The 18,083-nt window shown below is 39.3% G+C and overlaps 1 protein-coding gene across 4 annotated transcripts in view; it reads right to left on the bottom strand.

Moving 5' to 3' along the window:
- The window catches only part of MORC3 (MORC family CW-type zinc finger 3), a 47,970-nt gene that overhangs the window by 3,984 nt on the left and 25,903 nt on the right, over positions 1-18,083 (bottom strand). For 2 of the 4 annotated variants that reach the window (XM_064279444.1, XM_064279446.1), the window contains exons 10-16: positions 15,291-15,395; positions 13,549-13,671; positions 13,379-13,453; positions 12,174-12,219; positions 11,126-11,292; positions 6,134-7,022; positions 3,864-4,018 (exon numbers count right to left, since the gene is read on the bottom strand). In XM_064279444.1, coding sequence (XP_064135514.1) covers positions 3,864-4,018; positions 6,134-7,022; positions 11,126-11,292; positions 12,174-12,219; positions 13,379-13,453; positions 13,549-13,671; positions 15,291-15,395 — 1,560 coding nt within the window. The remainder of the gene's footprint in view (positions 1-3,863; positions 4,019-6,133; positions 7,023-11,125; positions 11,293-12,173; positions 12,220-13,378; positions 13,454-13,548; positions 13,672-15,290; positions 15,396-18,083) is intronic. The other 2 variants (XM_064279445.1, XM_064279447.1) reach the window with 2 other exon arrangements.

Genomic DNA, 18,083 nt, shown 5'->3' with positions numbered 1-18,083 from the left:
TAAGGTAACTTTTGCTTCAAAGACTGTTAGACACGCGGATTAAGAATGTTACAATGCTCTGGTTTGGCACCTGCTGCTCCCTCCAAATAGAGCTAAGTCCTTATTTAGTCTAGATACTGATCTTTCTAGGGTGGAAATCTCTGAAGGGGTTAAGATGCTAATCCTTGGGTTGATAATACACAAATGTGATTTTAGGCATGTTAGTTTTGTGAGGAAACCCTGGTGGCGTAGTGGTTAAGCGCTACGGCTGCTAACCAAATGGTCAGCAGTTCAAATCTGCCAGGTACTCCTTGGAAACTCTATGGGACTCAATGGCACTGGGTTTGGATTTTTTTTTTTTTGGTAGTTTTGTGCGTGCCCGTAAGATTCCACTGGATCTTTGATAAAATTTCACATCATTTCCACACTAGCAATTTTTTTTTCTGAGCTTTTCCACTCATATTCAGTCAGGTCCCCATGGCTGAAATTCTCTTCTGCTTTGCTTTCCAAAAATTAGTAACCATGCCACATCCTACACCAAGGATATCCTCTTTGTCGTAACCGACGCCTTTTATCTACATTAAAAGCAAACAAATGACTAGTACAACTCTCTTGCTCATCTATTTCCTTAAGCCTTTTGATTATCCCGGCTGCTTCCTTCTGTCTACCAGCCAGTTCATGGATTTACATTTTTAGTGTCTAGAACAAACCATCTAGGAGAAATAATTTGAGCTATATGTGTAATTTTAACTATACTAATAACCACGCTAAGACGTAAAAGGAAGGTGAATTTAATTTTAGCAGTATATTTTATTTAACCCAATATAGCCAAAATATTATCATTTCACCATGTAATCAAAATAAAAAGCCTTATTAATGACGTGTTTTACATTCTTTTATTCATACTAGGGCTTTGAAATCCAGTGTGTATTTTATACTAACCATAACCTGTTGCAGTCAATTCTGACTAACAGCGACCCTACAAGACAGAGTAGAACTGGCCCATAGGTTTCCCAAGGCTGTAAACCTTTATGGAAGCAGACTGCCACATCTTTCTCCCATGGAGCTGCTGGTGGGTTTGAACTGCTGACCTTTTGGTTAGCAGCTGAGGCACTTAACCATTGAGCCACCAGGACTCCTCTGTATACTAAAACAACAACGATAAGCCCATTGCTGTTGAGTTGATTCCGACTCACAGTGACCCTACAGGACTGAGTACAACTGCCCCCAAGGGTTTCCAAGGAGTGGCTGGTGGATTTGAACAGCTGACCCTTCAGTTAGCAGCCGAACTCTTAACAACCTAGGCCTCCAGGGATCCCTTTATACTAATAAACCAAAAAAACCCAAACCCAGTGCCGTCTAGTCGATTCCGACTCATAGCGACCCTATAGGACAGGGTAGAACTGCCCCATAGAGTTTCCAAGGAGCGCCTGCTGGATTTGAACTGCTGACCCTTTGGTTAGCAGCTGTAGTACTTAACCACTATGCCACCAGGGTTTCCCTTTATAGCACATCTTAATTTGGACTAGCCAGATTTCAAGTGTCAATAGCCACATACGGCTAGGGGCTATCACAGGACTGAAAGATTATCAGGTACTCAAACTGTGTAAGAGAATCATCTGGAAACTTATTTAAACAGTTTCTAATTCAATAAATTACAGTGGGGCCCAAGGATCACCTGCATTTCTACAAGCATCACAGATGTTATGGTCTCCTTTTCAGAAATACTGGTCAAGACTTTTTTTGACCCACGCCCTCCATTCCTCCATGTACTGCTCTATCCCATCTTTTTAAAACATGGGCTGAAAGACCAAGTAATAATATGTTAAATGAGGATGCTAGGAGATATTTCTCAACAACAGAACCTTTTAGGTCTCATGTAGAGCTGTACAATTTTAGCCCTTAATGACTATGCAGTAACACTCTGAATGGTAAGCCATCAACTCACCAATGCTGTCATGTCCCCACCTGCATCGATGCTTCCCCCAATATCAAAAACAAAACAAAACAGAACCCCAGGCCCATTTTAAATCCTATTGAGATAGGATAATCATTCATTTATTGCTATCTGGATTTAAGGGAATTAAGAACTTCTTCCTGACAATCACTTATCAGGTGAAATCAACGACAATCACCTAATAATCACAGGGCTAATAGCAATTAGTGTAATTTTGTGAGTCCCTAAACATTAAGATTAGGAAAGGCAAGAACACCAAAGTCACGACGTAATTATGAGCCCAAGAGACAGAAAGGGCCACATAAACCAGAGGCTACATCAGCCTGGGACCAGAAGAACTAGATGGTGCCCAGCTAAAACACATGACTGCCCTGACAGGGAACACTAAACAGAACCCCTGAGGGAGCAGAACAGTGGGATGCAGACCTCCAATTCTCATAAAAAGACAAAACTTAATGGTCTGAGACTAGAGGGACCCTGGAGATCATAGTCCCCAGACCTCCTGTCAGTCCAAGACAGGAACCATTCCCAAACAGGGATTGGACTGGACTATGGGATAGAAAACGATACTGGTGAGGAGTGAGCTTCTTGGATCAAGTAGACACACGAGACTATGTGGGCAGCTCCTGTCTGGAGGGGAGATGAGAGGGCAGAGGGGGTTAGAAGCTGGCTGAATGGACATGAAAAGAGAGAGTGGAGAGGAGAGAAGGAGTGTGCTATCTCATTAGGGGAGAGCAACTAGGGGTATGTATCAAGGTATATATAAACTTTTGTATGAGAGACTGACTTGATTTGTAAACTTTTACTTAAAGCACACACACAAAAAAAAGATTAGGAAAGGTATGAAGTGAAATGAGGATGTTGTTGTGTGCCCTCGAGTCGATTCTTACTCACAGGGACCCTATGTGACATAGCAGAACCGCCCCATAGGGATTCCTAGGCTGTAATCTTTAAAGGAAGGAGTCCTCATGGTGCAGTGGTTAAGCACTCAACTGCTAACTGGAAGGTCAGCAGTTCAAACTCACCAGTCACTCTACGGAAGAAAATGTGGCAGTCTGCTTCCGTAAAGATTTATGGCCTTGGAAACTCTATGAGGTAGTTCTATTCTGTCCTACTGGGTCATTAGGAGATGGAGTGGTCTTGATGGCAGTGTATTTAATATATATGGGAGCAGTTTGCCAGGTCTTTTCTCCTGAGGAGCGGTCGGTGGTTTGAACTGGTGACCTTTCAGTTAGCAGCTGAGCGCTTAACCATGGCTCCACCAGGGCTCCTTGAAACGAGGATACCAAACCATAAAGATAAAATTTCAGGCTGAATAAAGTTATAAGGCTTAATAAGATATTCTAGGGATCAAACTATACTCCACTACTCTTTCTGATAAAAAACTACTCCTCTTAAGTAACTGATAACATGATCAGGAATACTCCTAAACTTTTCTGTAAGTCTGAAATTGTGTCAAAATTAAAAAAAAAAAACTTAAAGGAATGTAATGATTCCTACTGTAGATATTAAGAAACTGAACATCAGGCATGTCTGGGCCCTGGAGTCAGAGACCCAAATATGTGACATGGGACAAGTTACTTAACTGCTGTATGCCTCAGTTTCATCATCTATAAAGCAGAGTAGTAATAACCCTTCTCTCACAGGGCTGCTGAGATAAATGAGCTAATATAGCTAAAGCATAGTCCATGGTGCATTAAAAAAAAAAAAACTTAAATTAACAGTAAGTTACTACATTACCAATGTGTTACAAATATGATTGTTGTTGTTAGGTGCCGAGTCGATTTTTGACTCATAGCAACCCCACGTGACAGAGAACTGCCCCACAGGGTTTTCCAGGCTGTAATCTCTACGGAAGCAGACTGCCAAGTCTTTCTCCCACGGAACCCTTGCGTGGGTTTGAACTGCCAACCTCGTTTACTATTACCTTTCCCCATCAGCATAATTTATAGACTCCTCGATGTTACTTGAAGTTGAAACTGTTCCTATTTGTTGACTTGTAGATTTCAATTGTTCAATTTCAGTTTTGAGTTCTTCACACTGTAAACGGATTTGTGATTTTTCCATTTCCAATAATTCAACCTGATAAAAATACAAATAAATTAATTTTATAATTGTAAAACTTCAAAGTAATTATGCCAAAGTGGAAGTTTAAGCCAAGAGATTTAGAAAACCTGCTTGAAAAAATTACCAACTACTGAAAAGGTTAAACAAAAAGTTTTCTATAAACAAAGCGCTAGGTTTTGGGTGTGATAAACAAAGCTTCACTTGTTTATAATCTCACCTCTGTATCGTTTTACACTGAAAGAATATAATATTTTAATTACCACTTAACCAGAAACAAGCGGTACCTAAAAATTGAAAAATCAAAATATAAAATGCTTAAATTATGTTGCTGTCACAACCCACTGCCGTCAAGTAATTCCGACTCACGGTGACAGTGGCTTTTATTTCTTGAACACTCAATAACTGTAAGTTATAATAAAAAAAAAAAAAACACGTCCGTTGCCATCAAGCCAATCCCAACTCATAACAGCACCGTAGGACAGAGCAGAACTGCCCCACAGGGCTTCCAAGCAGTGCCTGGTGGATCTGAACTGCCAGCCTTTGGGTTAGCAGCCATAGCTCTTAACTACTATGCCACCAGGGTTTCCTGATAAGTTATGATAGCGAGCTTATATTGATTTTTACGTATTTTGTCATCTTGCTCATGAGCCAACATTTCAAGATGAATGTTTGAATGAGCAGTTATGTCAGCAATATTTCCAGGGAGAAGGAGTAAGCACAGCACTGTGCTGTAGTTTCCAAATTTTTTTTTTTCTTTTTTGCTGGAATCCTCTTTTCAAACACCACATAAAAATATCAATATATAAAATAGATAAAAAAAAAAAAGGAGCTACCTGAATTTGAAGTGGGGGCATGTACAGAGGCTGCTACTTGTCTCCTGATAGCAAAACTACACCTCCCAGGCACCCATTAGCCAGGTGACTAAGTTCTAATGGATGGAATGCAAGCAACTTCCAGGAAGCATCTTTTAAGTAATCACACCCCTTCTCCTTTCTCTTTCCTGCTGCTTGGAATGCAGATACCAAGGCTGAGCCTGTAGAGCCACCTCAGACCACAACTCCCCCTGAGAAGCAAAGCAGCAATGCAGGAGGAGTCTGTGTCCCTTGTGATTATCTACAAACGACCTTGATCCTAATACAGGCAATCTATAAAATGAAGGAACTTCTATCTACCTTGCGTGGTTATTATAAGGCTTATTAATAGTGGGTATAAAGTTCCCATCAAATTTAATAACTTGGTGTTTCAAATGGGTGATACTGGTATTCTGAGCAGGACAATTCTTCACTATACAGCAATGTTCTGGGCACTACAGGACACTCACCATACCTGGACACCACCCATTAAATTTCAGTAATGCCCATCTCCTTATGATATTTTAAGAACCAAAAATGTCCCTACAACATTACCAAGAAAGTGAAAAGACAACCTATAGAATGTGAGAAGTTATCTGGAAATCTGCTAAGGGTTTAATATACCAAATATACAAAGAACTACAACTCAATCAGAAAAAGACAAAAAACCCAATGGGGAAAAAAAAAAAAAACGGGCAAAGGACTTGAACAGATGGCCGATAAACACGTGAGAAGATGCTCAAGTCATTAGTCCTTAGGGAACTGCAAATCAAAGCCACACTAGGAAAGCTATTATCAAAAAAAAGAAAACAACAGGTGTTAGTGGGGATGTGGAGAAACTGGAACCCTTGAGCACTCCTGGTGGGAATGGTGCAGCTGCTGTCTGGAAAACAGTTTGGTGGTTCCTCAAAAACTTACACACACAATTACCGTATGACCCAGCAATTCCACTCCTATGTATGTACCCAAAAGAACTGAAAGAAGAGACTCAAACACTTGTACACCAAGGTTCAATGCAGCATTACGCGTAAGAGCCAAAAGGTGGAAATCACCCCAAGTATCCATCCCTAGATAGTTAATAAGTCAGATACAAAAGGACAAATAAATATTGCATGACTCCATTTACATGAAATATCTAGAAAAGCAAATGCATAGAAACAGAGGCAGGCAGTGATTCCCAGGGGCTGGGGGAAGGGAGGAATGAGGAGCTAGCAGGTCTTTAAGGTTTAAACACCCACAGACTCCCATTACTATCATTGTGTTGGGTGAAATAACTCACCTCACTTTTATATTGGTCCCTCTCAACACTGCATTTGTCCAACTGTCTAAATACGTCGTCAAGCTGCACAGCCATCTCATCCATTTCGCTTTTACTCTCACTATTAGAACACTGACCGCATTCAGCCTTCACGTGTTGCAAAGCACTACACTGTTTTTTCAGCCTTTCTATTTCTTCTAAAGCTTGCTGATACTGAGATGCCATGTAGTCTGGACTTTCAGATTTGCCATTAATACTTTCAAGTATAAATACAGCATCAGTTTCAGTAGCTTGATGGCAAGTTTCCTTCTTCACGTATTTGTCATTCATTTCCAGTAACCTCTGTTCTAACACTTTCACCTGGTCAGTAAGTGTATGGCACTGTCTTTTAAAATTTTCTTTTTCTTGAGTAACTAGAAGTAGCTCATTTCTCACTTCATTAAGCTGGCAGCCAGCAACACCTGCAGATTTATCAAAGGTTTCCTGGGCTTCGTGTACCTTTGCCTCAGCTTCTACAAAGGATGCCAGTGCAGCTGTATCATTCCTTGCGTCTATCGTATCTTCAATGGTTTCTTCCTTCTTAACAACCAAATTCGGTACTTCAGTCTGTGTAGCTGCAGTAGTTCCTTGATCACATCTAGACGATGAGGTGCTGGTTGAACTCGCCTGGCCGCAAGGTTCATTATCACCCACAATCTCAACCTGAACACCACTTTGCTCTACGTGAACCTGTTCCGATTTCATTTCAATATCATGATCTACGGCAGGTTTGGGAGTACTGTTTTCTTCCAAGATGATGACATCTTCATCATCATCATCTTTATAAGCTGAATTTTCAAACGTCTGACTAGTCAATCTCCGACTCTTGGTATTCAAAATTGAGGAACGAACAGAAAGTCTCCGTTTCAGGCTGAAAATTAAAAAAAGTAAATTATAAAATATAAATACAGACTAGACAGCCTTGAAGTAATAATTCTAACCAATACACTACCGTAACATTCTTGTAACTATCTTGAAATTGTTAAGAAATTCCCATGCTCATTTTTTTACTAAGTTATAGTACTGACTGACAGCGTACTGTTACTTACACAGTACTGACCCACAATTTAACGAAGTAGGTTCTTTTCTTCTTAGACAGATGAGGACACAACTATCAAAATCTCTTTCAAGCGCCAGCGAACATCTCTTCATTTGATATCCTTCAGGCATTTCAATGTATATATGTCCAAAGCGGAATCCGACTCCCTACTGCCACTCCCCACTCCCTGCTGCATTCTCGAGCTCAGTGAATGGCACAGCAAATCCCATCTGCCCATCATAATTTTTATCAGCATTCAGTGACTGAAGGTGAGCCACAAAATAACCAGCATTACCTATGCTTTCGTAAGAAAACAATCTTCCCTAAATTAAAAACTGCCTGTTTTGTTCATGTGGTTAGTTTTCTGTGAAATTGATCACCCACTGATTACTTTCTTCCCCACCTGGGGGGAAATCTGCACTGGTTTGCTCTTTGAGACCGTTTCCTAGATCTCACACTTTCTTCTCTCTTGAGCTTATTTCTCAGATTGATGGGGTACAACCTCCAATATCATCTTGCAAAAGAGCACATGGGACATAAAAATGTAAAGGTTTGCATTTGAAAATATCTTTATTCTCCTTTCAAGTTTATTGTTGGCTTAATTGTTACATAGACCTGCAAGTAGAAATGATTTTCTCAAAATTTTAAAGATACCACTCCATTTTCATCTAACATTCAGTATTTCCGGCATCCTGACTCCTGATCTTATACAGGTAAGCGGTGTTTTTCCTCTTGGGAAGCTTTAATATCTTCTTTTCCCCTGGTGTTACAAAATTTTACAATGATGTGCCTTAGAATGGATCTTTTCCTACACATCATGCTCTGAATTTAATGGAAATTCAGTCCTTGTTGTTGTATTTCCTCCCCTTTGTTTTCTGATTTTCCATCCGGAAATTCCCTTCGTCAGATGTTAGCCCTTCTGTACTGATATGCTGTCTTTTCTCCATTGCCCAACTGTTTATCTTTTTGTTCTACTTTCTAAAAGATTTATTTGTTCAACATTCACCCCAATCCCCAATAAATTTCATATTGTTTTCTTCTACCCCCTTTGTTTCAGTTTCTTGTCCAGTATTAGAGATCAGACACTGGGGATCCTTGGCTCTCCGTTGATAAGGGTGAAACTGACAGGAAGCTGCGAGGGCCGAGCCTGTGATTTCCAGGGTGCTCACACAGTCATCATCTAGGCCTTTTCTCTTGGTCCAGTTCTTTTCCTAAGAGGAATCTTTCAATTTCCTGTTGGGGCGGGTGGGAAGGTGTATTATGAATCTGACTGCTAGTGGTGTGAGAGCCATGTAAGGGAAGGAAATGGGGTTCTCACCATTCCATATTCAAACTTCCTTACTCCTCCACTTTCCAAAACAGTGGTTCATTCCCACCTTAGCAGTAAAAACTGGTCCAAAGTGAATTTCCCATCTTCTGACAGAGGAAGAGAATGGGCAGTTGCCAAACTTCGCAGGTAGGTACAAGGTTTAGGGAACTACTACTCTTCCTTAAAGTAAGCCTCCTGCTTTCACCCCTATCCTCCACCTTCAGAAGTACCCAATGCTTCCAAGTACTCAGGCTTTCTAGGGATCTGTGGAGTTAGTCAGTTTGCTTCTTGTTGGCCTTCCACCCTCCTCTAGCAGGCTTGGGTTTCGGCTTTCTCTAGTCTGCTATATCAATTACCTCTTGTTTATCTACTCTGCTTAATTGAGACCATCCTTATTATTTTTCTATTATTCAAATTTCTATGTGTCTTTCTTAAGGCTTAGTTTTGGTACCACCTTTTCCACACTCCGGCTTTATGAATTTGAGAATACAGGCTTTAAAAATTATTTAATAAAAAATTTCCTTCTTTATTCTCTTATTCCATTTTGATAGCAATTGTTTTTAAAAATAAATTCTATATCTTCTGTCTGTAATCTATGGAACCATCTTGAGAAAGAAAGCCAAAATATTAAGGAGACCAGTAAAAATACTGCAAGTTCTTAGTGAAGTAGCAATCCACCCCCAAAATGGGTCCCTAAAATGTAGGTTACAAACAGCAAACTATTTTATAACATGCCCTCCTTGATTTATATATGCATAAAAGCAGTTGTTTGAGGTCTTTTTTGAAGTAAAAAATCTCCAAGAATTTGACAGAAGCTACAAAATCTCTCTTAAAAAAAAATTAAGCATGTAACATAAAAAATGAAATTGCAGATGAATTCCTAGACCTGTTATCCTAAGGCCAGAGCCTTAAATCTAGGCACTAACTCACCAGCCTTTCTGAACAGAACCAGAACCAATGGGCTACAACGATGCTAGCCAATGGAACTTTCTACAGTGATGGAAATGTTTCACATCTGCATTAACTAGCTAGTCACTATCCACATGTGACTATTAAGCACTTGAAATGTGACTAGTGCAACTGAGTAGCTGAATTTTTAATTTATTTTTAATTAAATAACCACATATATGACCATGGGAAACCCCTGGTGGTATGATAGTTAAGAGCTATGGCTGCTACCAAAAGGTTGGCAGTTCAAATCCATCAGGTGCTCCTTGAAAGTCTATGGAGCAGCTCTACTCTGTCCTATAGGGTCGCAATGAGTCAGAATTGACAGCAATGGGTTTTTTTGGTTGTTGTTGTTATATGACCAGAGGCTACCATATTGGACAGCTCAGGTCTAGAGCAGGGTTTCTCAACCTGTACGAATAACCCATTCAGTGGCTTATGAACCCATCTACTGGGCCACAGTACTGTTTGGAATACAAATTATTAGCATGCACAGTATGTGTCACAGACAGCAGGGATACGATTTTGTGAAATCTTTATTTCAATTTTTTTCTACACATATGTATACATGTGTACATTAGGTCATACAAAATATAAAAACTTGTTTCTTACTGTAAGATCAGAGATGACTGAAAGCCACTGGTTTAGAGAATCAACCTTCAGGTTTAAGTTTAATGTTAACAACAGTTATTTAGTATGACCATTACAGAACTTTTTTCTCAATCGTGTATACACATCCTTGAAGACAATGAACAATCTATTAACCAACAACTAGTCTTGGAATCTAGTCATACACTTACAGTCTATTTTTGGGGAGATTCACATCTTTGCTTATACAATGTTCTGAAAATTAAAGCTGGAAATTCTTAACCACTAAGAAGTCTAGCCAACAGGATAATGAAGACGCTACTGGACATTCACAGCTCCTCAGGGAGAAGAGACCACACTCCAACAGTCATCATAAATCACCTTCAATTACGTCATCAGTTCTGACTACTTCACTCAGTTAAGGCAACCCTTACTAAAAAGGCACTCTTTTCCCATGCTATCTCTCAGATTTAGACAAGGCTAAAAAGCAAAGATGGACTAAGATACCTAGTCATTCTTCTTCACCTTTACTCATTCTATTGCCTTTGAATAGACCACCAATGCAGAGTTCTGGTTTTAGAACTTCAGGAACCAACCTAAGTACCACCTTATCACAGTCTTCTCTGACCATTCCAGCCAAGGAGGCCAACGATTCAATTCATATATCACTCTTTCCTTTCTTTCTCCCTTCCTTCTTCATCTACTCATATAAAATACAATAAGTGCTTGTAACATGCTACGGGCAATGCTAAGAACTTAAGAGGTCGAACTTGATATTATAGTGTTGTACTACTAACTGCTTCATGTTTTTCTCCTAAATATTCATCATCTTAAAAGTAGGAGTTTTCCTACTGTATACTTTGATCAAATTTCACAATGAATACACTTTATATTAATTTTTAAAAACTGATTTAAATGCATGGCAGAAGTGGGGTGGGGTAAGTTTAGACAATAAAAGCAAAGTAACTTGTCCTTAACACTTTTTACATTCATACAAACTACAAATTCCCAGAGCTGCATTGCCTCAGAGGTGTCAAGTAAAGGCTCTGTTTAATATTCCAATATGGAAAAGCACATCTTAGCCACTGACCTATTGCTCTCAGGTTCAGACTGGGGTGAAACTCGATTATTATTAATAAGTCTTGTGTAAGTATTTGCTGCTTCTGAAAGATGTCCTCTTGGAACACTGTCCTTCACAGGACAAAAGCTTTGACTTGAAACAGGGGCTGTCCGAAACAACAGTTCAGCATTAATCTGCTGGGGGGAAAAAAAAAGATCTTAAAGGAATTGTTTTAATGTGTTATGCTAGAATACAAGGTATAATCTTCCCTTTTCCCCTTATTCCAGAAGACACTGAGAACCATCTTAAACATGTGAATTCCTTGTTGCTACCCCAATGGCTTTACATTTTTAAAGAACTGTAAACAACAACAACAAAAACAAGGAACATATAAGAGAGGCTGTACATGGCCCACAATGCCTTAATATTTACTATCTGGCCCTTTCAACAAAGGTTTGTTAACATCTGGGCTATAAGGACTTACTGAGATATAACAAAAATTTATTTTGCTAAAAGAGCGATTGAAGATCAAGTTAGAAAAATATCACCTTTAAAAACCAAAGTATCTAAGAAAACATCTCAACGTAATTACAAGCAAACAGACACATCTGCAGCAGATCAACACTTCTTACACCAGAAGTAGTACAACTAGCTACTCATACACTCAGCACATGCTCCTCAATGCCATTCAGCATTCAGACAGAACTGGAAGGGCCAGTGAGAGCAGTGGTCAACAAGGGAAAGGAAAAGCCTATCCCTTTTGTCCAGGTGAGTGCTGGTGCATTATTCTTGGGGTGTTCCTGAGAATTTTTCCTTAACTGCCTATCTCATGACAGGATTCTTCTACAAATGTTTCTCCTTCCTCAGAAAAACCCAACTGAACAATAACACTGAACACCTGGAATGAAGATGTTGGGCTGGGAAGGAGGGCACGGAGGGGTACAGGAAAAAGGAAGTTAACTGAATGAACACGACCCCTTCGATTTGTTATATAATTCTCCAGATTTAAAATTCAGTGTTTATTAAGCTATCCATTACCCATCTTAAGGCACAGCTGTAAGATGAAAAGTTTAATTACCCGAGGAATCATTTCCGGTTGTCTGATCCTGAATTTTTCCTTGTCTCTTTAAAGAAAAGATGGAAAATGAAAATATTTAAATTTACTTCATTATTACTTTTCTAACGATATACTTGCCCTGTTTGCTACTGAGTTACTCAGGTATGTTTCCTGAAATCTGCTTCAATTTCATTATAATCAACGGTAAGCCTGTACGCAGGGGAACACTTTCACCTTTTATCTCATTAACTTTCTAATGTCGGCCTGAAGCTTTCCACCCCCGCAGGTATTATTCTCAGACCTTCGACCTGAAATACCACAACAGTCTTCTAACTGGTTTCTTTACTTCTAATCTCGCTGCCGGATTTATCTTCAAGAACTTGTTGTTAGTTGCTGTGGAGTCAACTCCAGCTCATGGTGACCTTATATATAATGCGTTGACTTCTGCCTTCCACGTACAGTACGTTATCCTGAAATTCACTGTGGCTGACTATCATCACCCAACTTACCTACCCTACCTTTGTGTTCCATTCGTACCATGTACATTTACTCTAGTTACATTGAACAACTGTTGTCTGTAATTCTCATCCTACCTGTCATTCAAGGTGTAGCGCAAAGATGACCTCCTTCATGAACTTTCCTGATCTATTTCTGCCCTCCTCTCCCCTAATCAGAAGCAACCTCTCCTATGAGCGTCCATACAGTACCATATCATGCCTTTTATAAAGGTATTCGTCACCTTCCCTGTTAAATGATAAGCTTGTCAAGGGTTGTTGTTGTTAGGTGTCGTTGAGCCGATTTTGACTTGTATTGACCCCATCCGATAGAGTAGAACGGCCACACAGGGTTTTCTAGGCTGTAATCTTCACAGGAATATCGCTAGGCCTTCCTCTTGGATGGATTCAAACTGCCAGCCTTTCAGTTAGTGGTTGGGCACTTAACTGCTGCACCACCAGGGCTCCTCAACAAGGGTGGCTAGTGTTCCCATAAAAGTTTATCTGTGTATGGCCCAAAGAGACTAACTATTCTGTGCTCAAAGTATCTAACAGATTGGACAGAAATACACATCAGGTAAACTGATAATGTATCCACAGCATAAACTAAACTAAAAAAAATCCAAATCACGAGTCATAATCTTTTCTAGCTGCACTAGCTTTATCTTGGCAGAGCATCCACTAATGCTGCAGAAACATTACTTCCTCGCCCTACACTAATTCAGCACTCACCTCTTTTTGTAGGTTTTTTCATAAGTGGGATGCACCAAATCCTCATCTTCAGGTTCTTCTGGAACATCACAATTTCTAGTCAGAAAAATCACATGGGAATAACTCGTCACCAGTGCCTCGAACAAGGACTTTCTGCCTTTCCAAAAAGGGTACTACCAACTATATGGTACCTGAACTGTGGGTCAGGGTTATTGGAGCAATACCATTTTTCGGGAAGTTGATCTATCCCATCTGGTAGTTTTCGCCATTTTAGACAGGAATCACATTGAACCCAAGTCTGATCAGGACGCTTCCTGTAATGAAACAAGAACAACAGAATACTGGCATAGAAACATGGATTCTAAGTACTTTATTAGATTTTCTACATCATTTCTACAACCAAATATCCGTATTATTTCATTACTTCCCTGAAAATTTTGTGACGTAACTATTTCTACTGTATAACAATTTGAGTTTTTGAAAACAATTTCAGGTACCTTTTTCAAAAAGTTAAAGGTCACAGGGTAATTTGAGCAAAGCAATTAGCATACTATTAAATTTGCTCTGTCATAATGAAAACTCAACAACTTAAGAAAATACTCCAAACGCCTGAAGAAGTTAGCATCTGCAGTGTCAAGTCTAGTATATTAAAAACAAAACACCCAAATACAGGAAATAAAGAGGTTGCATTAATACAATTTTAGCACTTTTATAATTATATAATTCTTTTTTTATTCTCTATTTTAGCAAACTCCCAAATAACTAAACTTGTATAGGCTTTAGTTTACAAAATGTTTTTCCATTTTTCTTATTTCAAATTGCAATAATCCTATAAAGTATTTATGTAGATTCATCTTACGTATGAAGACTTCACCTTAACACCACTATCTTTTAGACCTAGTTTTTAAAAGATGCATTTGTAAATTTATATGAAAGTTCATATAATCCAGAAGTTTGTAAAGTAAAAGTTAACCCTGTTTCAAGAGGTTACCACTTGATTTTTTAAATCCTTACAGAAATGTTTTAGGCTTCTAAAACTACACATATGTTTATGGATACTTCTAAAAAATGCAATGGGATATTTATATAGAGCTGTATCTTTTTTGTTCTTTGTTATGTATTTTGGACAATCTTTCCATATTAGCATATACAAACCAAACCCATTCCTTCAAGCTGATTCCAACTCATAGCGTCCCTATAGGACACAGTACAACTGCCCCATTGAGTTTTCAAGGTACGCTTGGTGGATTCAAACTGCTGACCTCTTGGTTAGCAGCTATAGCACTTGTCAGGCATCACATCATCTAATTCTTACAACTCTAGAAAGAAAGCGATATTCATGTTCCCATTTTACACACGAGAAGATGGAAGCTTACAGAGGCCAAGCTTCCTTAAGCAGCAGACGTAGAATTTGAACAGGTTTGGCTTCAGATGCATGATCCTAGCCACTTCACTCTACCAGTGTTTTTCAAATTATGGGATGCCACCCACCAGTAGATTGTGAATCAACTTAATGGGTCAAGACAAGCATTTTTTAATAAGGAAATAAATTATTTCAACATGTATTACACATAAGGAAATACGGTTTTAGGAATTTTTTGTGTGTATATATTCATTCGGAAACCCTGGTGGCATAGTGGTTAAGTGCTATGGCTGCTAACATAAAAGGTCGGCAGTTCAAATCCACCAGGCGCTTCTTGGAAACTCTATGGGGCAGTTCTACTCTGTCCTATAGGGTCACTGTGAGTTGGAATCGACTCGATGGCAGTGGTTTTTTTTTTTGTTTTATATTCATTCATTTATTTTGGGGTATGCTTGTTCAGGTTGTGGAATTTCTTACTATGGGACAGAGTAAAAGACTGAAACAATGTGCAATCACTGTACCTTCTGATATTTTATCTTGATATTGGAGTTGTTTTTTTAATGTACTTACTGTATATCTTCAACTGGCAAATTTAGAGGATATTCTGCATTTTTCTTCACTTTCATTTCATTCCAGTAGTCATTAAGCTTATCTCCTAGTGCTGTTATTGTAAGCCTTAAAAAAGTAAATTATAAAGTCAATTCGAGGGAAAAAAATAAAGGTAAAGATTAAATCTTTGTAGAACACGAGAGAACGTGTGAATAACCTAGTAATGACCATATTGACACTGTGGGGGAAAAAGGATCCAAAACACACAGTTAATAAAGAACACTCAAAGTAACACAAATTTTCTATCAGGACCTTTATAAGCTCCTGAAGCATAGCCAGGATCATCTAGAAAAGAAGACACAAAATAGTACTCCTTTGGGTCCTCTGTTGAAAAAGTGTGTTGTAGACCAATTACTGGAAGAACCATTGACTCTGTATTTCAACCCCAACCAATGAACTTGTAAATTTCAATTCAAATTAGAACTCAAACATTTGGTGAGTAATCATTACCAGCAATTACTGCAAATGGTTAACATGCTCAGCTGCTAGCCAAAAGGTTGGAGGCTCGAGTTCACCCAGAGATGCCTCACAAGAAAGGCCTTGCTATTTACTTCTAAAAATCAGCCACTGAAAACCCAATGGAGCACAGTTCTACAGACACACATGGGGTCTGCATGAGTCAGAGCTGGCTCCATGACAACTGGTTTCATATTCAAAATAGCTTCTGTCCACTATTTTAGGTGAAGGGAAAGACAACAAACAATATAGGAGAGGTCAGCACGACTGGACTAAACCAAAAGCAAAGAAGTCTCCTGAATACAACTGAACACTTTGAAGGCCACAGCAGCAGAGATGGGGGTCTGGGGATCATGGTTTCAGGGGACATCTAAGTCAACTGGCATAACAAAATGTATTAAGAAAACGTTCTGCATCCCACTTTGGTGAGCGGCACCTGGGGTCTTAAATGCTAGCAAAGCGGCCATCTAAGATGCATCAATTGGTCTCAACTCTGTAGCAAAGGAGAATGAAGAACGCCAAAGACACAAGGTAAATATGAGCCCAAGAAAAAGAAAGAGCCACATAAACCAGAGACTGTATCAGCCTGAAACTGCCCTGACAGGGAACACAACAGAGAATCCCTGACGGAGCTAGAAAACAGTGGGATGCAGACTTCAAATTCTCATAAAAAGATCAGACTTAATGGTATGACTGAAACTGGAGGGACCCCGAAGGTCACAGACCCTGGACCTCGTGTTAGCCCAGGAATGGAACCATTCCCAAATCCAACTCTTCAAATGGGGACTGGACTGGACTAGAAGACAGAAAATGATACTGGTAACGAGTGGGCTTCTTGGCTCAAGCAGACACATGAGACTGTGTGGGCAGCTCCTGTCTGGGGTTGAGATGAGAAGGCAGAGGGGGACAGGAGCTGGTGAATGGACACAGGGAATACGGGGTGGGCCTGAGGAGTGTGCTGTGTCTCGTTATGGGGGAGAGCAGCTAGGAGCACATAAAAAAAAAAAATAAGTTTTTGTTTTAGAGACTGACTTGATTCGTAAACTTTCACTTAAAGTACAATAAATCTAGAAAAAAGCAGCTTCTGTCCCAAATTATTTTACTTTTCCCACAATAAAATATTAATAAAAAGCAAATTAATGGGACTTATTAAAATTTTTTTTTATTAAAATCAGTAAAACCAAGGCCACAAGTAGCTGATTAATCATTTGCTAATGAATTGGATAAGCACAAGATAGAGCCAATGTAACAAACATTCTATTTTAAATAAAGCTTTTAAAAAATAATCAGAACTTCAAATTTTATGGTCTGGCAGATGAGTATTAGATATATCACCTCTAATCTACTGGCGAAGCTCTCACTCATTAACTCCTATTTTAGTTTTAAACACCAGCGAGCCCCACTATCGTATAACATAAAAACCAAGAAACCAAACCCATTGCTGTCAAGTCGATTCCAGCTCACAGTGACTCTGCTGGGCATAGTAGACCTGCCCATGGGCTTTCCAAGGCTGTAATCTTTACGGAAAAGAGCCCTAGTGGTACAGTGGTTAAGCACTCAGCTGCAGTGGTTCAAACCTACCAGCCGCGCCATAGGAGAAAGGTGTGGCGGTCTACCTTGATAAAGATTAAAAATCCATTTCCGTCCAGGCCATTCAGACTCGTAACAACCCTTCGAGACAGAGCATAACTGCCCCATAGAATTTTCAAGGCTATAAATCTATACAGAAGCAGATTGCCACATTTTTTCCATGGAGCAGCTGGAGGGTTCGAACAGTTCACCTTTTAATTAGCAGCCAAGTGCTTAACCACTATGTCACCGGGACTCCCATCACATAACATACAGATGTCCGATTCATCGTCCCTCCCTTCAAATCATTTTTTTAGTTCTTGCCCGTCTCTTTTTCTCATCATTTCTATTCTTCAGTCTATGAGACTGTACCCGTTTCTCTGGAGAATATGCCTAGGAGTGAGAACTGCGGGGTCATAGGGTATGCATGTTTGGCTTTATCCGATACTGTCAAACAGTTCTCAAAAATGAATATATATTCACCAGCAATGTATGAGAGTTCCAACTGCCCTACATCTTGGCAACATTTGCTATGTCCTTTTCATTTTAGATAATTTTTCCATTTTGGCCCAATAACACACTTTGTGTCCTGCTTGAAAAAAACCTGCCTAACTAAAGATCATGAAAATTCTCATCTATGTCTTCCTTTTTCATTTTACCTTTCTCATTTAGGCCTAAAATTCATTTGGAATTGATTCTTTGCTTATTTTTTACCTTATTTGGCAAGGT

The sequence above is a fragment of the Loxodonta africana genome, chromosome 2 (genome assembly GCF_030014295.1).
Source record: "Loxodonta africana isolate mLoxAfr1 chromosome 2, mLoxAfr1.hap2, whole genome shotgun sequence".
In the NCBI taxonomy this organism is placed as follows: domain Eukaryota; kingdom Metazoa; phylum Chordata; class Mammalia; order Proboscidea; family Elephantidae; genus Loxodonta; species Loxodonta africana.
Note: the sequence above shows the minus strand (reverse complement) of the source record. Positions and strands in the feature narration are given on the sequence as shown.